Genomic DNA, 26,068 nt, shown 5'->3' with positions numbered 1-26,068 from the left:
AAGCCCACTTGATCATGGTGGATAAGCTTTTTGATGTGTTGCTGAATCCGGTTTGCCAGTATTTTATTGAGGATTTTTGCATCGATGTTCATCAGGGATATTGGTCTAAAATTCTCTTTTTTTATTGTATCTCTGCCAGGCTTTGGTATCAGGATGATGTTGGCCTCATAAAATGAGTTAGGGAGGATTCCCTCTTTTTCTATTGATTGGAATAGTTTCAGAAGGAATGGTACCAACTCCTCCTTGTACCTCTGGTAGAATTCAGCTGTGAATCCATCTGGTCCTGGACTTTTTTTGGTTGGTAGGCTATTAATTGTTGCCTCGATTTCAGAGCCTGCTATTGGTCTATTCAGGGATTCAACTTCTTCCTGGTTTAGTCTTGGAAGAGTGTAAGTGTCCAGGAAATTATCCATTTCTTCTAGATTTTCCAGTTTATTTGCGTAGAGGTGTTTATAGTATTCTCTGATGGTAGTTTGTATTTCTGTGGGGTCGGTGGTGATATCCCCTTTTTCATTTTTAATTGCGTCGATTTGATTCTTCTCTCTTTTCTTCTTTATTAGTCTTGCTAGTGGTCTGTCAATTTTGTTGATCTTTTCAAAAAACCAACTCCTGGATTCATTGATTTTTTGGAGGGTTTTTTGTGTCTCTATCTCCTTCAGTTCTGCTCTGATCTTAGTTATTTCTTGCCTTCTGCTAGCTTTCGAATGTGTTTGCTCTTGCTTCTCTAGTTCTTTTAATTGCGATGTTAGAGTGTCAATTTTAGATCTTTCCTGCTTTCTCTTGTGGGCATTTAGTGCTATAAATTTCCCTCTACACACTGCTTTAAATGTGTCCCAGAGATTCTGGTATGTTGTATCTTTGTTCTCATTGGTTTCAAAGAACATCTTTATTTCTGCCTTCATTTCGTTATGTACCCAGTAGTCATTCAGGAGCAGGTTGTTCAGTTTCCATGTAGTTGAGCGGTTTTGATTGAGTTTCTTAGTCCTGAGTTCTAGTTTGATTGCACTGTGGTCTGAGAGACAGTTTGTTATAATTTCTGTTCTTGTACATTTGCTGAGGAGTGCTTTACTTCCAATTACGTGGTCAATTTTGGAATAAGTACGATGTGGTGCTGAGAAGAATGTATATTCTGTTGATTTGGGGTGGAGAGTTCTATAGATGTCTATTAGGTCTGCTTGCTGCAGAGATGAGTTCAATTCCTGGATATCCTTGTTCACTTTCTGTCTCGTTGATCTGTCTAATGTTGACAGTGGAGTGTTGAAGTCTCCCATTATTATTGTATGGGAGTCTAAGTCTCTTTGTAAGTCTCTAAGGACTTGCTTTATGAATCTGGGTGCTCCTGTATTGGGTGCATATATATTTAGAATAGTTAGCTCTTCCTGTTGAATTGATCCCTTTACCATTATGTAATGGCCTTCTTTGTCTCTTTTGATCTTTGATGGTTTAAAGTCTGTTTTATCAGAGACTAGTATTGCAACCCCCGCTTTTTTTTGTTCTCCATTTGCTTGGTAAATCTTCCTCCATCCCTTTATTTTGAGCCTATGTATGTCTCTGCGTGTGAGATGGGTCTCCTGAATACAGCAGACTGATGGGTCTTGACTCTTTATCCAGTTTGCCAGTCTGTGTCTCTTAATTGGAGCATTTAGTCCATTTACATTTCAGGTTAAGATTGTTATGTGTGAACTTGATCCTGCCATTATGATATTAACTGGTTATTTTGCTCATTAGTTGATGCAGTTTCTTCCTAGCCTCGATGGTCTTTACATTTTGGCATGTTTTTGAGATGGCTGGTACCGGTTGTTCCTTTCCATGTTGAGTGCTTCCTTCAGGGTCTCTTGTAAGGCAGGCCTAGTGGTGACAAAATCTCTAAGCATTTGCTTATCTGTAAAGGATTTTATTTCTCCTTCACTTATGAAACTTAGTTTGGCTGGATATGAAATTCTGGGTTGAAAATTCTTTTCTTTAAGAATGTTGAATATTGGCCCCCACTCTCTTCTGGCTTGTAGAGTTTCTGCCGAGAGATCTGCTGTGAGTCTGATGGGCTTCCCTTTGTGGGTAACCCGACCTTTCTCTCTGGCTGCCCTTAAGATTTTTTCCTTCATTTCAACTTTGGTGAATCTGGCAATTATGTGTCTTGGAGTTGCTCTTCTCGAGGAGTATCTTTGTGGCGTTCTCTGTATTTCCTGGATTTGAATGTTGGCCTGCCCTACTAGGTTGGGGAAGTTCTCCTGGATGATATCCTGAAGAGTGTTTTCCAACTTGGTTCCATTTTCCCCCTCACTTTCAGGCACCCCAATCAGACGTAGATTTGGTCTTTTTACATAATCCCATACTTCTTGCAGGCTTTGTTCATTTCTTTTTCTTCTTTTTTCTTTTGGTTTCTCTTCTCGCTTCATTTCATTCATTTGATCCTCAATTGCTGATACTCTTTCTTTCAGTTGATCGAGTCGGTTACTAAAGCTTGTGCATTTGTCACGTATTTCTTGTGTCATGGTTTTCATCTCTTTCATTTCGTTTATGACCTTCTCTGCATTAATTAGTCTAGCCGTCAATTCTTCCACTTTTTTTTCAAGATTTTTAGTTTCTTTGCGCTGGGTACGTAATTCCTCCTTTAGCTCTGAGAAATTTGATGGACTGAAGCCTTCTTCTCTCATCTCGTCAAAGTCATTCTCCGTCCAGCTTTGATCCGTTGCTGGCGATGAGCTGCGCTCCTTTGCCGGGGGAGATGCGCTCTTGTTTTTTGAATTTCCAGCTTTTCTGCCCTGCTTTTTCCCCATCTTTGTGGTTTGATCTGCCTCTGGTCTTTGATGCTGGTGATGTACTGATGGGGTTTTGGTGTAGGTGTCCTTCCTGTTTGATAGTTTTCCTTCTAACAGTCAGGACCCTCAGCTGTAGGTCTGTTGGAGATTGCTTGAGGTCCACTCCAGACCCTGTTTGCCTGGGTAACAGCAGCAGAGGCTGCAGAAGATAGAATATTTCTGAACAGCAAGTGTACCTGTCTGATTCTTGCTTTGGAAGCTTCCTCTCAGGGGTGTACTCCACCCTGTGAGGTGTGGGGTGTCAGACTGCCCCTAGTGGGGGATGTCTCCCAGTTAGGCTACTCAGGGGTCAGGGACCCGCTTGAGCAGGGAGTCTGTCCCTTCTCAGATCTCAACCTCCGTGTTGGGAGATCCACTGCTCTCTTCAAAGCTGTCAGACAGAGTCGTTTGCGTCTGCAGAGCTTTCTGCTGCTTTGTTATTGTTTTCTGTGCCCTGCCCCCAGAGGTGGAGTCTACAGAGACAGGCAGGTTTCCTTGAGCTGCTGTGAGCTCCACCCAGTTCGAGCTTCCCAGCAGCTTTGTTTACCTACTTAAGCCTCAGCAATGGCGGGCGCCCCTCCCCCAGCCTCGCTGCTGCCTTGCCGGTAGATCACAGACTGCTGTAATAGCAATGAGGGAGGCTCCGTGGGTGTGGGACCCTCCCGGCCAGGTGTGGGATATGATCTCCTGGTGTGCCTGTTTGCTCAAAGCGCAGTATTGGGGTGGGAGTTACCCGATTCTCCAGGTGTTGTGTGTCTCAGTTCCCCTGGCTAGGAAAAGGGATTCCCTTCCCCCTTGTGCTTCTCAGGTGAGGCAATGCCTCGCCCTGCTTCAGCTCTCGCTGGTCGGGCTGCAGCAGCTGACCAGTACCGATCGTCCGGCACTCCCCAGTGAGATGAACCCAGTACCTCAGTTGAAAATGCCGAAATCACCGGTCTTCTGTGTCGCTGGCGCTGGGAGTTGAAGACTGGAGCTGCTCCTATTCGGCCATCTTGCTCCGCCCCCCCTCTGAGTAATTTTTTTTAGATTTTTTTTAATTAAAAAAGTTTGTATTGAGTCATGATTTAGGAAAAACTACATGTACATTTCTGAAAACCCTGTGACAGGAGAAATCATAGCAAAAATGTGGGTCATGGTAGGGTCTGTCCTCAAGAATTCCTGAGAAGAATTGCAGGGAGTCTTAGTCTGTTAACTGATTCAAGTCATGACTCTATCATGGGGATTCGAGTCAGGCCTTTGCACACTGAGCCTACATGATTTTCCTTTTTTTACTAACCAAAAAGTACCTTGGTGGGCTGACCGTGTTTTTCAGCCCAAAGTTGAAGTCAAATGGCATTCCACTGTTTGACCTCTACCCTGGGATGCCATCACCCCCTCCTCAAATCAGGGAGTCCGTTTCAACTGCAGGGGATAGGTAACGTGTGTGTGTGCACGCGCATGTGTGTGTACTTGTGCATGTGTGTGTTATTGACAGGGTCAGCTTCATGAGCATAAAACCTGTGCAACTAATTGCACAGGGCCCCATGCTCAGAGGGGTCCTGCACTTTATTTAATGTTCTCTTGTCACTCTTGAAATTCTTAATCTCTGAACAAGAGGCTAACATTTTCATTTTGCACTAGGCCCTGCAAACCATCTAGCCAGTTCTGGTTTTGTGTTAGGGGAGGGCAATTGTGAATAGAGGACCAGGAAAGGTCTCAGTGAGAAAATGCATTTGAGGAAAAGCTGGAAGATGATGAGGGAGTGAGACATGCCTTTCTTTTACTTTTTCTGAAGAACTCCAACTCAGCACTTGGCAAGTGTTACCTCCTCTAAGCAGCCTTACACTAACTCCCTTAGCAGTTACTGCTCTAGCCCTGTCCCCCCAACACCCTGCAAATACCTCTGTTATGTACTCAGGTGACACTGTAAACATTTATATTGAACATCTGTCTCCCCAGTCACCTTGTTAGCTCCTTGGAGAAAAAGGTGGTGTTTTATTCATATTTGTAGCAACAGCAATAATACTGGTTGTTTGTGGTTTTTTTGTTTTTTTTTTTAAATTTATTTATTATTATTATACTTTAAGTTCTAGGGTACACTGGTTGTTACTTAATGCCAGATCCTGTTCCAAAGGTTTTACTACAAGGCAGACACTGTCAGTATCCCTGTCTTACAGTTGTAGAAACTAAAGCATAGAAAGGTTAAGTAACCAGCCCAAGTGACACAACTGGTAGATAGCAGAGCTGAGACTTGAATCCAAGAAAGTGGAGTCCCGAGACCTTGCATAGTACACAGTGAGTGCCTAGAGCATCATTGGAGAATGAAGAAGTGAGTATGGCTGGACAGAGTGGCTCATGCTTGTAATCCCAGCACTTTGAGAGGCCGAGGCAGGAAAATGGCTTGAGTCCAGGAGTTCAAGGCCAGCCTGGACAACATAGTGAGACCTCATCTCTAAAAAAAAAAAAAAAGAATAATAATAAGAAGAAATTAGTAAACAAAGAATTATAAGTGACTGAATGATCAGATAGCGTCTCAGGAGTAAAACAAATAGGAGAAGGATTTTTACATTGTGGCTGCGGATCCAAGTTCAAACCTACACAGGAGAGAAAAGACACTCCGTTTATGTTTTAAGACATATTCACTAAGACAAACAATGATTTTCTTTAGCTAAAAGAACCACCATATGAAATATGTATAAATTAATTTCGATGTTGATTTAGTTTTTATATTATTACCTTAGGAATAGAAAACAAGATAAATTCTATCTAAAATTCATAATATAATTGCCTAGACACAATGGCTAACACCTGTAATCCCAATACTTTGGGAGGTCAAGATAGATGAATTGCTTGAGTCCAGGAGTTTGAGACCACCTGGGCAACATGGTGTCTCTACTAAAAATACAAAAATTAGCCGGGCATAGTGGTACATGCCAACAGTCCCAGCTAGTCGGGAGGCTGAGTTGGGAGAATCACCTGAGCCCCAAAGGTTGAGGCTGCAGTAAGCCAAGATCATGCCACTGCACTCCAGCCTGGACAACCAGTGTGAGACCCTGTCAGTAAATAAATAAGTAAATAAATAAAATTAATACGAGGCCAGATGTGGTGGCTCACGCCTGTAATCCTGGCACTTTGAGAGGCTGAGGCAGGAGGATCCTTTGAACCCAGGAGTTTGAGACAAGCCTGGGCAACATAGGGGAGACCCTGTCTCTAAAAATAAATAAAATAAAAATTAATAGTAAAATAACCAGAAGCTTTGTTGAAATAGTAAGGTTAATTAATTTAATACTTTCTAAATATCTAACATGCTGCTTTGGGAAGAAGAATGTGATAATGTGGATATGAATTATAGAAAATTAAGATGAGGAGTGATGCGTGATCACTAAGCCAGTTTTCATCTTGCAGAGTGGGATACAGTGCAGTAAGAGAGTGGGAAGGGAGAGTTAGTTGTCACCGCATTGCTTTCGTCATTTGACAAGTGCCTTGCTGTGCAAATACAACCAGAGGAGTTGTCAGTGGTCTAGAGTTTTAAAAAGCCCTTGGGCATGGGTTCATTACCTTTATCTTCCTGGTTCCTGCAGAGTGTAAGAGATTCAGCTTCATCAGGAAAGTGTACATGGTGTTGCTGAAGGTGTAAGTTTCCCTTTTTTGTGAAGTTGTGATTAAGGGACCTTGAGAAGCGTGCCAGCCCTCTCCCAGGGAGCAGTCACCTGCCCTCCGGATTCATCTGATCAGCCTTCTGCAGATGGGCTCAATGCCACAGCCATGTGTATATACTGCCAAAACCAACTGGAGACACCTTAATCATGTAGCTTATGCAGAGAATGATATTCCAAGTCTCAAAAATTCTCAAACCCTATTTTCAATAAATGCCTGAAGGCTGACTGCCTCATTCCTGTCATAGTCCAGAGATGGAACTGTTGTAAGTATCCTACCGTAAACTCTGTCCTGCAGCAAAATGGATGTCTCATGAAACACTGAGCTCCCCAGCTCTGCAAACAGTGCCCAGACTTTCTCTACCAGTTGAGTTTTCATCAGCCCATCTTCCTTTCAGCATAGAGATGATATGTTAGAACCCAATGGAATAAAGGGTTAAGGGTCATAGTTACAGTGGATCAAATTTCAACACATTGTCATCATGTTGACTTGCACCATCAGACACGGTAGCCTGGCCTTATTTCTTTCAGGGTTGAACCAACTCATATGTGCCAACTGCTAGCTGAGGTCATTGCCTCCCAGGAAGCAGTTGGTGGGAGGTTGGAGGGTTAACTTTCTGCCCTCTCCCAGGTCTCGGCCCCACATGGCAACTGTATTCTGACCCCATTGTGTGATCCCATCTCATCTGTATCAGAATGAGTATTGCACATTATGAGACCAGGTAGTTACATATTTAAATGCGATGAAAAATAATTCTTTGAAATGAGGCATTCACAATATTTTCATTCAAAATGCAAGACTGTTATCCCAAGTTGTCCCTAATACCGTATTTTGCATTTGTTTCTCATACCTTGAGGCCACTGCTGACCAGTGGATTTTAGCCTAGAGGGGTCTGCTTAGAGCAGAGGGTTGCACCTCCATTAACATCAGTGAATTGGAACTGTTCTTCTATTTCTAGCCACTTCATTCCATTGTAACTTTATGATCATTACTTTGTAAAATACCATTTTATGAGTTTAGTTTTGTGTGTAATTCTCCACCTCCCACCCCCTCTTATTTTTTCCCATTATTAGAGCCTTGTTAAGAACAAAAAGTAACAGTGCACACTTGTGGTCACAGTTTCATGAACATACAGCTTTTCACTGGTACCTGAATATTTGCCTTCTGAGTATAATAAATGAATTGAAATGGTTCCTAAAAATGGGTAGACAGTGCCAGCTTCTCCAGATGGAGGCTAAGCCAGTGTTTAGAAAGCCTCTGCCTGTTGTAACACTTGCTGGCAGGTGCGATGGGCACTTGCTTTCTGTTTTGTGTATCTGGAGCAATTACCACTGCCTAAAGTAGACCAGAGATGGGTTCCTGGGAGGGACCCTTGTGACAGTTCAGAAAGTAGCCATCGTATCAAAGCAACCCTTGACCTAGAGCAGACACTCAAGGTGTCCTGATAAAAGTGTTCAAGGGGCCCCCTCGCTAGTCCCCTCAGCCTCAGTAGTCTCCTATCCTGAACTTGTCTGGATTTCTCAGTTGACAACTACTCATCTAATCTTGCAATGGCTTTTCCATTGTTGACTTACATTGTTACTTAGTTAACTTTTCATCATTTGTACGTCTTCTACAAAGCTAAATTGTAGGTCTCTTGAGCACAGGCCTGAGTCCTGCACATACCCTTCCCTCACACCACTGAGCACAGAAGAAGAAACAGACTGGACTTGGTTTGGAATCCTAGCTCTCCATTGACTAGCTCTATGACCATGGATAAACTCCTTCACCTCCCTGCTTCACAGTTTCCTTAGCTACAGAATAGGGGCAGTCATGCCTGCCTTGCAAGGCGTTACAAGAGCACAGTGCTGGGCACTAGGAGATACTTGGTAAATGGTCATTCTGGCTCACCAAACAAAGCCTCACACACAGAAGCTGAGCAAAATCTTGCAGACTTAAATATAGCAAAGCAGGACTGAAACCAGTATGGGAGATGAGCTAGTTATGAGCTCTTGAACTTTCATGGTGAGGACACCATTTCCTCTGCCCTTGGGCTTAAGTGACAATTTACAAACCAGGTTTTTTGGCCAAGCACGGTGGCTCATGCCTGTAATCCCAGCACTTTGGGAGGCCAAGGCAGGCGGATCACGAGGTCAGGAGATTGAGACCATCCTGGCTAACATGGTGAAACCCCGTCTCTACTAAAAATACAAAAAAATTAGTCAGGTGTGGTGGCGGGCGCCTGTAGTCCCAGCTACTAGGGAGGCTGAGGCAGGAGAATGGCGTGAACCCGGGAGGCGGAGCTTGCAGTGAACCGAGATCACACCACTGCACACCAGCCTGGGTGACAGAGTGAGACTCTATCTCAAAAAAAAAAGGTTTTTTATCTGTGACTCTTTCATGATGATATGACGATCATTTCAAGCTCAGCATGTCTCCTAAGCCTCAGTGATATAAGGAGTGCCATTGATTTGTGATGTGGAGACTTTGCACTTTTGCATCCTTAGTCCAATTCATACATTTAAGCATCAGCTCTTCTCTAAGCGGAGATGCTTTCTCCAGCTCCTTGCAGCCAGCTGTGTGGCAGAGGGTGACTCCCAGTACTGCTTCCTGATCTACAGATCCCCATGGATGTCCCTTGCTTCTTTAGAAATTTTCTTTACAAGAGGCCACAGTGGAGGATAGTGGTAAGGCTTACGTAGACCTACAGCATCAAAAAAGAAAAAGATGGTGATAAGGATGGGAGTATGAGAAAAACTGTGTGAACAGTGTAAATATCATTGAAAGTAATTTCCTACATTTCCCATATAGTGAGCACCTTTGCCAAAACTCAAGAAGTGTCTTAACCACCCGTTCGGCAACTGGCACATTACAGAGGAGCACAGAATCATTATGAGGGCAGGGGTCAACTCTGCATTGATTTTACCATTTCTTTCTTTGTGGTGGAGCCATGTGGCAGTAAAGGAATAGGTCATGTGACATTCTTGTTACCTTCTTCAGTTACCTATAAATACACATTTCCTTGCTTTTTTACTTTCTTTTAAAGATTCCTGGAAGGACATAAAACAGATGTATTGTCAGTACTACATTTGCTGAACCTATTACCATGTCACCTTAGCAGGATACAAAATGTCAGTCAGATGAGCTCCTTTTTAATACTGGTACTGTGACACGGGGCAAACAAAGACCGTTGCCTGCCTGCCTTTGATCAGTTGATCAGTTTGGTTAGTTGATTTACATGATGCCTTGTTCCAAAAGTAACTTGAGACAGCACCCTCTAAACACACTGTGTTGTTACCTTGTGTACACAGTAGTAGTATGTTAGCACACAGTTCAACTTACGACATATTCGGTAACATACAAGCTTTTAACAAGTATTTACCATGTTAGAGACCCCAGGTTAGATTAGACGCAAGGTTACAAAGACAGACAAAACCATTCCTGATCTGAAGGAGCTTGCTGTCTTAGGGTAGAAACAGACACAATTAGGTATAATAAAAGGGAGATGGCAGTGATTACCCACATAGAATTTATAATGTGGGTCTAGCAGTCATGGCTTTTTGTTTTGTTTTTTTAACCAAATATCTCTGGACTCGTCATCTGACAGGAAAAAAAAAATTTAAGATGGAATCTTACTTAAGTACTTTAAAAAGAGTAACAATTAAAATCCCGTTCAGTTACATGTCTAAGAAATTTCCCTTACTGGAAAGAATGCAGTGATATGAAGTCATTGCTGCCCTGGAGAATCCAGCACATTTCCTCACCTGGCCATGAGAGCTGAGAGGACAATGTCATTCATTCTCTCTAAGAGGACTGGAGAGCGCTCCCAAAGGAGCGAATGTCCAGGTTGAATCTTGAACATCAATTACAGGTACTTGCAAGAATTTTGGCTCTGTATGCTACGGTGAGTTTAATACATGCAGAAGTCAGCTACAAAGCTTACCAGTTCGCCTTGCAGTGCACTCACTCCCCCAGCTAAAATTTTGTATCACTGCTACCATAGCTTCTAGCAAGGACCCCATGATTGCTGCTTTCATTTGATTTGTACAGGATTTGTAGACATGCCTCACCTTCCTGTGGGGTCAGCGGTGCTTGCAAGAACCTAGAGGATGTGTGGTTTTATGTGCAGGGTAAGGAAGCCTACCCTGATGAACACCAGCAAGTTTAATCCATTTCCATCTGAAAAAACAATTGGCCTCAGGCAACATATTCTTAATTGTCTAAGTCATTGTGTGTGAGCAGGCATGCGTGCACGCGCACACGTGTTTGTGTGCATATGCAAGCTGTGCATAAATAGCACACTTTCAATCTGTGTAAAATATAATGGATAAGCAGCAAATGACAGTAGGCTTAGCCCCTGAAGATTTACCAGGAAAAAAAGACAGCTGCATGGCAAAGCTGCTGCCAATAATTAGGGAAGGAATAGCCCATACCCTGTGCCACTCAGCAGCTTCAACCATTTAAATGACAGCCGGTTTGTTTAGCTCTGCAACCCCCGTTCATTATGGGCCAGGGGTTGATTTTGTCTTGAGCACACCGCTTTTGATTATTGTCATCTCTGGTGAGATAATGAGATCATCATCATTATAAGATCAGGTAGGACATCATGACCGAAAGTCTCAAGTAGAAACTGTGATGGATGAGCAAAACAGAGTTGTTTTGATGTCTCTTTTAACATTGTAAGTGAGGAAAACCTATTTTTCCAACTCCCTGGACTTAGTTTTTTACAGGGCCACCTTGTCATTTTTGTGGTTGACAAGAAAACGTTAAGGCTCTCTTGGGCTCCAGCAAGCTAAGCTGCAAGAACTGTCACAACACTCCCCCCTCGTGTAGAATGGCTCTCAACAGGACCGATTGGGAGGGAAATTAATAGGCTCCCCATTGTCACCATGCATTTTTGCCAGGATATTTCATTAGTGTAAACACTGAACCCGTTGTCATCTTGTTTAGCCACTTGACCCTGGTGATTTTCAATTCTGCCTGTGCCGTGATGGAGTACAGCAGTGGCATGCACGAGACAGGCACTAATTATTGGAAGCAGAATCATCGCTGACCCAGTACTACAAGATTAACTGCCCCTTTGCAGTCTTTATTCTGGAACATTAGCACTGTCTGGTTATCTTGCTTCAGTTGAGGGATTCGGGACAATAGCGGTGCTGATGGTAATGTTGGCGATTTTCCTGTTTGTTTTGCAGGTCACGGCCAGGGGCTTTGGGCCGCTGTTACAGTTTGCCTACACTGCCAAGCTGTTACTCAGCAGAGAAAACATCCGCGAGGTCATCCGCTGTGCTGAGTTCCTGCGCATGCACAACCTGGAGGACTCCTGCTTCAGTTTCCTGCAGACCCAGCTCCTGAACAGTGAGGATGGCCTGTTTGTGTGCCGGAAGGATGCTGCATGCCAGCGCCCGCACGAGGACTGTGAGAACTCTGCAGGAGAGGAGGAGGATGAAGAGGAGGAGACGATGGATTCAGAGACGGCCAAGATGGCTTGCCCCAGGGACCAGATGCTTCCAGAGCCCATCAGCTTTGAGGCCGCCACCATCCCCGTAGCAGAGAAGGAAGAAGCCCTGCTGCCCGAGCCCGACGTGCCCACGGACACCAAGGAGAGCTCAGAAAAGGACGCGTTAACGCAGTACCCCAGATACAAGAAATACCAGCTTGCATGTACCAAGAATGTCTATAATGCATCATCACACAGTACCTCAGGTTTTGCAAGCACATTCCGGGAAGAAAACTCTAGCAACAGCCTCAAGCCAGGGCTTGCCAGGGGGCAGATTAAAAGTGAGCCGCCCAGTGAAGAGAATGAGGAAGAGAGCATCACACTCTGCCTGTCTGGAGATGAGCCTGACGCCAAGGACAGAGCGGGGGATGTTGAGATGGACCGGAAACAGCCCAGCCCTGCCCCTACCCCCATGGCCCCAGCTGGGGCCGCCTGCCTGGAGAGATCCAGGAGTGTGGCCTCGCCCTCCTGCTTAAGGTCTCTGTTCAGCATAACGAAAAGTGTGGAGCTGTCTGGCCTGCCCAGTACATCTCAGCAGCACTTTGCCAGGAGTCCAGCGTGCCCTTTTGACAAGGGGATCACTCAGGGTGACCTTAAAACTGACTACACCCCTTTCACAGGGAATTATGGACAGCCCCACGTGGGCCAGAAGGAGGTGTCCAACTTCACCATGGGGTCGCCCCTCAGGGGGCCTGGGTTGGAGGCTCTCTGTAAACAGGAGGGAGAGCTGGACCGGAGGAGCGTGATCTTCTCCTCCAGCGCTTGTGACCAAGTGAGCACCTCGGTGCATTCTTATTCTGGGGTGAGCAGTTTGGACAAAGACCTCTCTGAGCCGGTGCCAAAGGGTCTGTGGGTGGGAGCTGGCCAGTCCCTCCCCAGCTCACAGGCCTACTCCCACGGTGGGCTGATGGCTGACCACTTGCCAGGAAGGATGCGGCCCAATACCAGCTGCCCGGTGCCAATCAAAGTCTGCCCTCGCTCACCGCCCTTAGAGACCAGGACCAGGACTTCCAGCTCCTGCTCCTCCTATTCCTATGCGGAGGACGGGAGCGGGGGCTCACCCTGCAGCCTCCCTCTCTGTGAGTTCTCCTCCTCGCCCTGTTCCCAGGGAGCCAGATTCCTTGCCACAGAACATCAGGAACCAGGCCTGATGGGAGACGGAATGTACAACCAAGTGCGGCCCCAGATTAAATGTGAGCAGTCTTACGGAACCAACTCCAGTGACGAATCCGGATCGTTCTCGGAAGCAGACAGTGAGTCGTGTCCTGTGCAGGACAGGGGCCAGGAGGTAGGGAACCCACATAAATTCAAGCATGTAACCCACTCTCTAGGCCCTTTATCTGGACTATTCCCTGCCCCCCACCACTCCCAGATTGTTCTTACATGCTGAGATTAAAGATGGCAGTAGAGAGACTGCCTTCCCCATCCACAGAGGCAGGGTGCTGAATGTGATTCCACATTAACCACTTCCGTCCTAGAAAAGCACTTGATATTTGATCTGGATCTCAATACTCAACAAGCAGAGGCAAGCTGCTGAGTAAAAAAACACTGAAGTCTAATGCATGAAGTGCACTGAGGCACTCCAGACCCCCCTCTTTCTCCTCCTTCTCTTCCCCCTCCTACATCTGCTTTGGAAGGATGCCATGTTCATCACCCTCATCCTTGCCCTTCACCCCTTCAGCACAAAGGAAGATATAGCATCTCTTTCCAGATTGATTGATTGAAACCAAATAGATCAACACTTTCCCAGCACCTTTTAGATTTTCCTTGTCAACAGAAGACCCCAGGGCCATCCCATGTCCATCACAGTGAAGGTGATGGAAGGCTCACTGTTTATCCCAGTCCTGGGGTCATCACAGAAGCACCCTAGTCGGCCACACATAATGTATAATGGATGATTTCCCAAGCTCCCTCAAACACTAGGAAGACATTTTGAGAAGTAGTGGGGTACAGTAGCAGTTTCATCCCCCCTGAAAGCAATGTACTTGCTAGGAAAAATGTCCAGAGGCCCCATGTGTGTCTTACCATTGCTGGGAGAGGGGAACAGGGGCAACAGCAGCCACATCATGAGCAAGACTCACAAGACTAAGGAGAGGAAAGAAGAGGCCTCCCCTAGAGGACCCACCTCCCAATAACATGAACATTCCCTAGGAAGACCTGAGAGAGTCTGTGTCGTGACCTGGTGCTCATGGCACTGTCTTGCTGATTGACAAGGTACCAGCTTGAGACTGCTACCTGTGTCTCAGACGCCCCTCAGGAACGGTAATGAACAAACCCAGTGACAAGTCCCTTCTCAGAGCTGTGTATCCCAAAAACACAGGAAGAAATGAAAAGTGGTCCTCCTGAGGCCAGTAACCTTGGTACCCGTCTGCTCTCTGGATGTTACCAGCCTCTGTAAGGCAGAGATGTTAACCCAACCAGACAGCAGAAATGCCACATGGGATGAGGGGGCTTTTCACAGAGCCACGTGCAGTTTATTCAGCCTCTGCAAGATTGGCGAGAAGCACATGAGGTTTTTAGTTTGGGCATGTTTTGAAAGTAGATGCCAAAGGCCCTATGCCAACTGCAAAAATGCCCTGTGGTCACTTCCTTCTTTGCTCGCTAGCCTGGTTTCTTCCCCTCTCATCACTGCCTAGCAGACATGGAGAAAGACAGAGAAACACTGAAAGGATTTAATTTAAAATAAATTAGAAAGGAAATTTGAATGGGAGCTATTCCCATGCGAATATACCGTCTCTCCTTAGGTTTGGGGTGGCGGGTTGTGCCTGGTGCCCCAAGCCAGGCTCACATCTGTGTCCCTAACATTGGGAAGATCGAGCTTTCCTGAAAATAGTGAAGGCTTATGTTTTCTCTCTCCTTACTCATTCTTTCCCTCTGACCTCTTTAGTGAGGTTTTCCTTTTGTTCTGAAACCGTGAATGAGCATGCCTGGTGTGGAAGGCTAGCCACTGCGTCCAGCTCATCTGCATCATGGCTTCCTACCAAGGACTGCTGGAGGGAGAAGAGGACAAAGGCCTGCAGTCTGTTTTTTGTCTCTCCTTTAAGAGGAGCCTGGGGCCAGGTGTGGTGGCTCAGGCCTGTGATCCTAGAATTTTGGGAGGCTGAGGTGGGTGGATCACTTGAGTTCAGGAGTTCGAGACCAGCCTAGGCAACATGGTGAAACCACATCTCTACCAAAAGTATAAAAAAAGAAGCCGGGTGTCGTGGCTCATGCCAGTAGTCCCAGCTACTTGTGGGGCTGAGGTGGGAGGATCTCTTGAGCCCAGGAGAAGGTTGCAGTGAGCTGAGATTGCCACTGCACTCCAGCCTGGGTGACAGAGTGAGACCTTATCTCCAAAAAAAAAAAAAAAAAAAACTGGCCATTAGGCTCAAGGGAAGCTTGTGTTTTTATGACATTTGCATTTGTTCGAAGAACTGTCAGTTTCAGATACATCTTCTTTTGCGCTCCCCACCCCCTCGCCCCGCCACCAATATCCCAAAAGAGAGCATAGAGTCATTTCTTGGAACTCGAGACCACAGCAAGAACACATGTATTTTTTCTGTGTTGGAGCCATGTCAGTTGTTTACCTTAGAATTAAAAATAGTAACTCAATTAAAAAGGAGGACTCATTCAACCTGTAAAACAGTCACGAACAGGACTAGCCTTCCCCCCTTGAGAAATACCCCTACTTTTAAAAATATTCTTATTTTTACCTTTAAAAAAAGAATCCATCTTCTGCATTCCTGAACAGTGAAAGAAGAAACATTTACCAAAGCTGTATGCCTTTTTGGAAATCATAGTCCCTCTCAGTGGTACAGTTCGGACAGGACAGTTATAGTAAAGCTAAGGTTTTCCCCAATTTTACGTCTTAATTTTCCTAGAGTAGAGGAGGTTAGCTTTCCAAGAACTGTCTCAGGGACTTGCCGTGACTGCTGCTCAAGGAGTTGATAACCTGCTTTAGGGAGTTACTTTGACCCTGGTTGAAGTATTATCCCCAGTAATAGTGCTCAAGGCAGATCCTTCTCCACAAGTCAAAACTTGTTTTCCTGAACTGATCAGAAGAAGCCAGCATCTGCTGGGCTGATTCTGCCCTGCTCTCCTATGAGATCCAGGTGCCTTCTCTTTCAAGTGAACCCCAAGGAGACACCAGAGTCAGAAGTGAAGACAGGAGTTTCCACCCCTTGCCAGACACCAGTCTAATACTTCACGTGCATTTTCCCAATCTCTCTTCTTCCACCCCTGTAGGGAGCCAAAATGTTAGATCAAAAGAAAAGTGTTCACATACCTTATATTATGTGAGATGTTGTAGTTATACCATGTTAAGCAGCCCTTCCATCTCACAATCATTGGCTTCTCCCATCCTTTTTAACTGTTCCCTAGCTTCGAGAAAGATCAAATTAGCACAGTATTATCCTTTATCAATAATCAGCTTCTTAAAATGACACTCTTTTTTAAATTCTAGAACATAGCGTACCCAGCCCCAAACACACCAAATTTCACAGGCTCTCTCTTTGCCTGCAATAATATACAAATATATATTCACCTCTCTATGGGTTTGGGTTTTATTTTAATGGCATTATATTGTAGAGTTAGCAGCTTCCTTTTTTCACATAGCTGTCTACCATCCACATGGCCGTAGGTCAATCACATAGGGCCAAGACATGTTTCTCTAGTATCTCTGGTTCTTGTAAATCGTAGTTCATTCAGCTGTCACTTACCAGTGGACATTTCAGTTGCTTTCAGTTTTTCCCTCTGATAAACATGGCTGCAATAAACATTTTGTGAGCATACTGTTAGTAGTGGTGCTTTTATTTTTGTGGGTTAGTTTCATAGATGGGCTAAATGTTGTGCTCATTTTTTAAACACTACCTAATGACCTACCCAAAACGTTGTAGCAATTCACATTTCATCCAACAACTTAGAATGTCCAGTTTCCCCTATTCTTGCCCATACTAGTTGTCACCAGTCTTTTTAATTTTTGCCAATTTGATAGGCAAAAATGGTGACTACTAATGAAGCTGACATGTTGTTTTGTGTGTATTGAACATTGATATTTCATTTCCTGTGAATTGTTGGTTCACCTCTTTGCCCATTTTTTCTTTTGCGTTGTTTAAATCAACATGTAGGAATCTTACTCCCCAATATTAGGAATATTAACCCTTTCTCATAAATGTTGCTTGGATATTCCTTTAGTCTGCTTCTTTATTTATTGTACCTTTTCCCATATAAAAGTTTTTTTAGTTTTATGTAGTCAAGGTATAAGTCTTTTTTTATGACTTCTGGATTTGCTATATTCCTTAGGAAGTCAGGCTGGGAATTTTTCTCTTCCAATAAAAAAAAAAAATGAACAAATCACATTAAGTGAAAATCACAAAACAGTATGCACAAGGTCCTAGTTTGTTTCCTAAATATGCACACCCTATAAATGAAATCAGTATAGAGAATAAGAAAAAACCGGGAGCACCATTGAAGAGGAGTGTAGGGAAAGTTTCGTTTCTATGTATGTATGTAATGTTTGAATTTTATGTAGGTTTATCTTTTAAATTAAGACATAATTCGCATACCATAAAATTCACCCTAAGATGAACAATTCAGTGGTTGTTGATATATTCACAGTGTTGTACAACCATCACCACTGTGATAATTCCAAAACATTTTCACCACCCTAAAAGGAAATGCTGTACCCATTAGTGGTTATTCCTCATTGCCCACTCCCCTCAACCCCAGGCAACCAGTAATCTACCTTCTGTCTCTGTGGATGTACCTGTTTGGGGCATTTGTATAAATAGAATCTTGCAAGATGTAGCCTTCTGTGTCTAGCTTCTTTCACTTTAGCATAATACTTTGAAGGTTTACCCTTGCCATTGATGTACTCACCAGAGATATTGTCATGTATTAGTCCTTTGTTCCTGTTAATTGCTGAGTAATATTCCATTATGTTGATCCATTTTGTTGACCAATACCACATTTTTTTGTTCACTGGTTGAGGGCCATTTGGGTTGTTTCCACTTTGGGGCTATTATAAATAATGCTGCTGTGAGCATTTGAGACAAGTTTTTTAAGACTTGTTTTCAGTTATTTTCGTAATATTCCTAGGAGTGGAACTGCTGAATCACATAACTTTGTATTTAACCTTCTGAGGAGCTACTAGACTGTTTCCAAGCTGGCTATACCATTTCAAATTCCCACCAACAATGTATCAGGGATCCAGTTTCTCTGCATCCTTGCCAACACTTGTTATTGCCCATCTTTTTTGTTAAAGCCCTCTAGTGGGTGTGAAGTAGTTATGGTTTATCTCATTATGGTTTATAGGTTTGTTTTTAAATGTTGGAAATTATAGAAAATCACAGTCATTTTCCAAAGTAGTAAGCTTCTTAGTAAGACAGCTTTGTAGCTGGACCATTTCTACTTAATTGTAGATTTTAGTAAAGAAGCACCACAGAGGGTTTATTTGCACAGTCAAAAGTATGGATTCATTGGACTTGCTTTATTAACATGTTTTACATTGAGAGGGATAAAAGTGTATGAGAGGTAAGAGAGTGTGTTGGGGGCAGGCAGGGGGCGGGAAACAGAGAGAAGGGAAGAGAGATAAAGTCCAGAGAAAACATGGAAATGGTACAAAAGAGCCATCTGACTCTTAACTCTTCCCACCCAAATGCTGACTTTGAGACACATGTTGTATGTAAAATTTGTACAATCATTTTTGTGGTTTGGTGAATCGGGCATGTTTTTAGAAGTGTCTGTAATTGGTCTGCTTAATAAAAAGAAACCTTGCTGGGCAGCATAGAAATCAGCCATATTTCTAATTAAAACAGTGTTTTTATGTTGTCTAGAACATTGTGAGAGTCTGGAATTCCAAAGCACATGTCTGTAAGATGAAACCATGTGACAAAGATAAATAGAGCTGATAAACAGAAATAATAATACCTTGTATCTATTAGGCAGTTGAAACTTTCCCAAGCACTTCCACCTGTCATCCAGTTGTATTCTTCACAGCAACCCTATACGCTAAGCAGGGCAGGCGTTATCTCCCTTTGACTCCTAGATCCTCCAAGAACTTTAGGACAGACAGAACGAAGACTTGCCTGAGATCACACAGCTAATTAATTGAAGTATCACAACTGAATCCTAGGTGTCCTGTATTTGTGTTAGAAACTGGACCATGAGAAGAGAGCATGGAAGGACAATTGTGCGGGACACATTTTTTCACCTGGGAGGGGAGATTTTGTCATTGCCATCTGCCCAGCACTGAGCTGGCTGTCCTGGTTCCAGCAGCACTGGAATCATCTGTCCAGTGGGCATATTGCTTCCTCCCTCGACATCTCCCTGGGATCCGAGGGTCTCCTCAGAGTACGGGTGTTAAAGACTTTGGAGAGCTGACCACACCATCAGTGCCTCAGGGTATCATGCTAATGTGACCCTACTTCTATAGTTTTCAGTCAACATCAGGTAATGAAACCAAGAAATGAAATAGGAAAAAAATATTAACAAACTAGTCTTCCACTGAGATTTCTAGAGGAAATATTTGTTTCTGGCTTTTTCTGCAAAATTTGCAGCTACATCCTGCTTTTCCAGTAAACTTCACCCAGCAAACCAGAGACACTAGGCAAGCAAAATGTTTGTTGGGTGAGATAGATACAGCACCACTTGATTGCAACTCCTAAAAAAGATACAGAGAAAACAAAGATCATGGGGAACTCTACCAGAACGAGAGAGTCATCATTTGGGGATGAGAATTTTTTTTCCCTTTTTTTGTCCTATATTTTATGAAAGAAGCTATATTATATAATACATAATTTTATATAATACTTAGAGAATAATGTATATAATTATATAATACTTATATAATTTTTCAATGTTTCCTTTTAACGGGGAGGAAGGGGATGATGGTTTAGGCTGAAGAATGGCCGTGGCTGTTGGCAGGGAAGAGAAATAATGCAGCCGATTTCTGTTTGGTGAGAAGGAAGCACCGGCATCCCGGGGCCCAGCCTACAGTCTCCCCTCTGCCTCGTCAGTGCAGACAGCGTTCAGAGAGACATATGTAGGTTCCATGTATTGTCCAGATATCACAGGCGGACCTGAGAATCCCTGGGCACACTGCACGGACCATCTATTTTACTGACTGCTCAGGGGCTGGAGCCTAGCCAGGTGTGATGGCTCACGCCTATAATCCCAACAGTTTGGGAGGCTAAGGAAGGAAGATCGCTTGAGGCCAGGAGTTTGAGACCAGCCTGGGCAACAGAACGAGATCCTGTCTCTAAAAGAAAAAAAAAAATTAAAAAGAGCTGGAGTCTCCAGAAGAACTAACACTCCTGTAGCCATGCTTAGCCGGACAGGGCAGGTACCGTGCTAAAAACCACCTCAAGTCGTGCTCCTCCTGTTGCGTTCCAGAGGGGAGAAGAGTCAACACTCTGCTGGGCTGAATAAAATCAGCTTATTGTGCCAACAATGGCACAGGCCTGTGGTGCCCTGATTGGCCCTTGGCCTGCTGACTCAGTGGCTGCCCTGATTCTCCGAGTCTCTACTGAGAACCAAAGTGGTGGACCCCTGGCTAACGAGTGGCGCCCGTGAATCCCACCTGCCCTTCCCCTTATACGCAGCCTGCATGCCCGGAGCTGTGTGTGAGTGACTGAGATGGTAGCGACAGTTCCCAGGACTCTTCACCTCATCACACTGGGTGTTGGGACTATTTAGGAAACCAAGCCACTGCTGCGAAGTGAGATCCTGGAGGAGTGAGTGTGGAGGGACAGTCAGTAAGATGTTAAGCCTGACTGGGCCTGTTTGGCTCAGAATAATTATCTAGAAGGAAAAGAGGTGGGCCTCAACCTTCTTGATGTGTTTTCACTTTCCAAGACCTGCTGGCCGCCTTTTACTCCTCAGCCCCATTTGAGGAATGTTTTGAGTGCCGAGAGCCGGGGAGAGGCATGTCCTCCACGGTACCAAAGAGTCAGTGGCTGCTTCTTATTTGCAGACAAGATGTCCCTGACTTGGAACTTACTACTCAGGAAACAACACATGGATGTGGTCAAGTCCTCCCCACTGCCCACGCCCCCGTGCCTGTCCGAGAACACCTCAGAGACCCCCGTGTGTTAGTGAACATAAGTCCTCCCTTGCTAGAGGGGGAACCGAGACTTGTAAAGAGGAACAAGTGAGTTGGGTGTTTTTTTCACCTGGAAGAAAGTCTACAGTTGACTATTACCTTTTCCTCTGACCCTCTTTAAAAAGCAGGTTGTGTTGCAGCAGCTCTGCTGAAGTGTTGTATGGCCTTTTGTCTCGAGGACTTTGAAACTAGCATTGTTGATTTTTCGTTTTTCCTGGCAACCCGCCCTCCTATTCCCCTAGTGTTTTATATTCACTGTCTGGATGATTTAAATACAGTAGCTCTTGGTATAGACGTCCTTTTGACTTTCCCTGTAGCCTGAACCTTAGGGATATCTTCCTTCTGAGAGTAAGTAAACACATGTAGAGCAGAAGCAGAATGGCTTTGTTGTCAGCAGAGGGAAAACTCCACAAGCCCACAAAGCGCCACCACCTCTGCTGCACTGGAACATCCGCGTCTCCAACAGACCAACCTCTGTGTTCCGGAGACACCGTGCAGGATCAGAGTGTCTGTTTGTTATCCAACGGGTATTAAAGGGAAATCATTCTTTCATATCATTAGAAGCCCTGTGCAAACACAGCCCCATGGACGAAGGCCTTTCCCAAGCCCGTTACAAGGAGCTGTTTGTCCTGGCTGCCTGTCTTTAGCAGTTGGAACAGGACCAAGCCGACGGTGGTGTCATGGGCCCTACTGCGATTTTGCTTTCTTGGACCAGAGTGTCATGGGACAGAGCTCACCAGGTGGAAGTTGAATCAGAACACCCACTGGGAACCTTCAGTAAATGTCACACGGAACAAGCTCGGAACTGTGATGGAACCTGGCAAAGAGCTTGCACCCAACCACAGAAAAGTCAAATGATCATTTCATACGTTTGCCTTTGTGCATGGGAATTGACTAGCCACATGTGCCGGCAATAAGGACTCGTGTCTGCCTGCAAATGATGCAACCAAAGAAACCTGGGCTCAGGGTCAAACGTCTTCATCCTCACTGCCTTGAAGAACACAGACTTAACCCTGCAGCATCTGAACACTATTGAGGGTTAGTTTCTTCACCCAAGAGCATTTTGATCAGTTCAGCCCAGACCCGTGTGTTTTTCTGGCTGCTGGGATTCACTGAGTCCATTTATTCTGTCTCCTAGAGTGCCACTGTCCAGTTGCTACTTGCTGTACGTGGCTGTAGAGCCCCTGAAAGCAGCTAGTCTGAATTATGATGCGCTGTAAGGATAAAATGTGCTTTGGATTTGGGAAGTTTAGCACACACACAAAAAAAACTGTAAACCATCTTATTAATAATTACATTAGCTACATGTTGGAGATATTTTTATCTATTGGGTTAAATAACATACAGTATTCAAACTCATTTCACCTGTTTCTTTTTACTTCTTTTAATGTGGCTACTGGAAAATTTAAAATCACAAATGTAGCTTGTGTTGTTTGTATTAGACAGGGCTGGGCTAGCGCTTGAAGGAAGTTTAGGTTTGTAGTGCCATCTGCTGGCTCATCCAGAGCAGACGCCCATGTAAACAAGAATCTGAGCTAACCCACACATCTCTTAGCCTGGCAGCACGCAACCTTTTTATTCCAGGAGCTTCTGAAGCAGGACCAGACTGAACCCAGAAGCTGCTGAATCCCCAAGAGCCTCAGGAAGGGGAGTGACAGACCGCTCATAGGTGCAAGCCTATGTCAGCTCATGGGTGCCAGGGAGGCTCTTGAGATAGAGTAGTGGTTTGCTGCTCCCCTTCTGCACTTGAAGCTCTTTCATGCAATCTTTTTCACTGGTTGCTATTCTTAAATATTTCAGGCCAGGCACTGTGGTTCACCCCTGTAATCCCAGCATTTTGGGAGGCCAAGGCGGGCAGATCACTTGAGACCAGGAGTTCAAGACCAGCCTGGCCAATATGGCAAAACCCCATCTCTACTGAAAATACAAAAATTAGCTGGGCATGGTGGTGCACACCTGTAATCCCAGCTACTCGGGAGGTGAGGCAGGAGAATCGTTTGAACCAAGGAGGTGGAGTTTGCAGTGAGTCAAGATCGCGCCACTCTACTCCAGCCTGGGTGACACACCGAGACTCCCTCTCAAAAGAAAAAAGAAAAATATTTCAGGCCAGGAACTGTGGTTCCCACCTGTAATACCAACACTTTGGGAGGCTGAGGAGGGAGAATCACTTGAGCCCAGGAGTTTGAAACCAGCCTGGGCAACATAGCGAGACCTAATCTCTCTCTTCCCCCCCGCCCCCTCTGGTGCAAGATCTCATCTCTACAAAAAAAAAAAAAAAAAGTAACCGGGCATGGTGGTCCCAGCTACTTGGGAGGCCAAGGCAAGAGGATTACTTGAGCCCAGGAGGTTAAGGCTAGAGTGAGCTGTGATCGTACCACTCCAGCCTAGATAACAGAGCAAGACCCTGTCTCAAAAAAAAAAGAAAAAGAGAAATATAAGCAATCATTTAACAACATAGTAATGATACAAACCCATCCTTCAGGAGACTGCTGTCCTCACTTTAGATAATACTTACTTGCCTTGATTTGTCAAGAATTGGAATTTGTCAAGAATTGGAATTTTGCTGATAAGTACCTACATCCAATGTCTATTGTTGCATAATAAATCACCCCAAAACTTAATGACCTAAAACAATAGTAATCACTTAACACCTCTCACAGGTTCTGTGAGAAATGTGAATGTGAATCAGGAAATCAGGAGTGGCCCATCTGAGCAGTTTTGGCTGAAGATCTCTAATAAAGTGAAGTCAGATGTTGACTGGAGCTACACTCAACTGAAGATTTGACTGGGGCTAGAGAATCTTTCCGAGGTGGCTTGTTCACATGACTGGCGAGGTGATGCTGGTTGTTGGCTAGAGGCATCAGCCCCTCTCCACATAGGCTTCTCCACAGAGCTGCTTGAATGTCCTCGAGGCATGGCAGCTAATTTTCGACCTAGCCTCAGAAACTATACACCATTACTACAGCTGCATTCTGTTGGTCAAAAGGCAGGAAAATGCATCTCACCTTTTGATGAAGGAATGTCAACATTTCATTGGAAAATAAAGTCCCAGAGTGCCCAACACTTGTATAGCAATGTATGGCTTTTTTTAAATGCCCTGTTTTTCAGATGAGGAAATTGAATCTCAGAGAGGTGGAGTAGCTAGTCTGAGGTCTCGGGTCTGGTGAGAAGGATGAAAGTCTGGTTCTTCTGACTCCTAGTATATGCTGGTGAAGCCTATCCAAGTTATCTTCTCCTCTCTCCCATATGCTATTGTAACTGTGAATCACACTGGGTTTTTTGTGTCTCCAGCATCTTCAGGATATGTGGGGCTGTCTTCATCCAGGTGCTTTAGATATGTACTTATGTGGTATCTCCCTGTAACTTGTCATTTTATTGAGTTAGGCTGTAGGTCTTATGGAAGTACATTTCAACTAACTGGAATCTTTCTTACAAAAGTGCTTCATCAATGAAAAATGAAACATTTTCCAATATTGTTCATGCCATTTGCTTCAAAAATCTGAGAGACAATAACATTACAATATGTGTGTTCTTATTCTCTTTGATTATCCTGTTATTATTACATCTTATTTGTCCTTAAACAGGAAATAAGTAATCACTGCTTGCTTTCAGTAGTTTCCATATTACTTGGTCATCGTAAAAAGGAGGTTGTATCGTTTTTGATGTTCCGCCTGCCAGAATTAAAATCCAGCTGCCATAATCATTTTCTGTTATTCTTGGTTTCAGGTAAAACTTCCTTTTCCTGTAGATCAAATCACAGATCTTCCAAGGAACGATTTCCAGATGATGATTAAGATGCACAAGCTAACCTCAGAACAGTTAGAGTTCATTCATGATGTCCGACGGCGCAGCAAGAACCGCATCGCGGCCCAGCGCTGCCGCAAGAGGAAACTGGACTGTATTCAGAATTTAGAATGTGAAATCCGCAAATTGGTGAGTTGGCCCATCCACTGTGATCAGCAACCGGAAGTCACCAGGACCAATGTAAAGGAACAGCAAAGAAAGTTGGAAAAGTAGAAAGAAGAGTCATCCTTTGGGGAAGTTTGGGTTTATTTTTTAACAAGTTTCTCAACAGAAGTAATAGCTTTACATCTGTTCTGTGTGTGTGTCTGCGCGCGCGCGCACGTGTGCGCACACGCAGATGTGTAATAGTGTGTCAATATTTTATATCCTTCAGTCATTATTCATATAGAGGTAGTTCTTTTTTATTTTTCATCCAACATGAAAATAACTGATGTTGGCCAGGCGTGGTGGCTCACACCTGTAATCCTAGCACTTTGAAAGGCCAAGGCAGGTCGATCACTTGAGGTCAGGAGTTTGAAACCAGCCTGGCCAACATGGTGAAACCCCGTCTCTACTAAAAATGCAACAAGTTAGCCGGGCATGGTGGCGTGTGCCTGTAATCCCAACTACTCAGGAGGCTGAGGCAGGATAATCACTTGAGCAGGGGTTGCAGTGAGTGGAGATTGCGTCACTGCACTCCAGCCTGGGTGATAGAGTGAGACCCTGTCTCAAAAACATAAATGAATAACTGATGTTAATTATGAGCATTTATGGACCAGGTATTCTTCTAAATGGTTTTTGTGGATGATCCCATTTAATCCTCACATTAACGCTATGACTTAGGCACTCCTTTATCCCCATTCACAGAGGAGGAAACTGCAATGCAGAAGGGTTGGGTAACTTCCCAGTACTTGGTAGAACTTGAATGCAAACCCAGGTGTCTGATTCCAAATCGTGTCTTGTACCACTGCTTTCTCCTGCCTCCTGACAGAAGAGAATGGATTCGAGATAGGACGCCTACCTGCAGCGGGGCCGTTGCTCAGGAGATGATCTCCTGGCATCCTTTGCAGCCCCAGGGCCCTTTCTTTTGCAATTCTGCCTCAAGGTGGCTGTCATAGCCATCCCTGTGCCTGAGAGTGTTTTGTCACAGAAAACAAACTCCCGTCTCCCAGGCTCGCCCATATACTCAGAGCTATGTGCCCCCACCCCTTCTCCTTGATAAGCAGCCATAAGCTACAGAAAGTAAATCCAGGTGACCTCTGGCTCCTGACTGTAGCTTTGAAGGCAACCAAC

The 26,068-nt window shown here is 44.4% G+C and overlaps 1 protein-coding gene across 2 annotated transcripts in view; it reads left to right on the top strand.

Annotated features, from left to right (window-relative positions):
* The window catches only part of BACH2 (BTB domain and CNC homolog 2), a 374,467-nt gene that overhangs the window by 337,913 nt on the left and 10,486 nt on the right, over positions 1 to 26,068 (top strand). For both annotated transcript variants that reach the window (XM_025384074.1, XM_025384073.1), the window contains exons 5-6: positions 11,609 to 13,201; positions 24,719 to 24,925. In XM_025384074.1, the coding sequence (XP_025239859.1) occupies positions 11,609 to 13,201; positions 24,719 to 24,925 (1,800 nt within the window). The remainder of the gene's footprint in view (positions 1 to 11,608; positions 13,202 to 24,718; positions 24,926 to 26,068) is intronic.

The sequence above is a fragment of the Theropithecus gelada genome, chromosome 4, assembly GCF_003255815.1.
Source record: "Theropithecus gelada isolate Dixy chromosome 4, Tgel_1.0, whole genome shotgun sequence".
Lineage (NCBI taxonomy): Eukaryota > Metazoa > Chordata > Mammalia > Primates > Cercopithecidae > Theropithecus > Theropithecus gelada.
The sequence above is the reverse complement of the archived record's forward strand: the minus strand, read 5'-3'. Positions and strand labels throughout refer to the sequence as shown.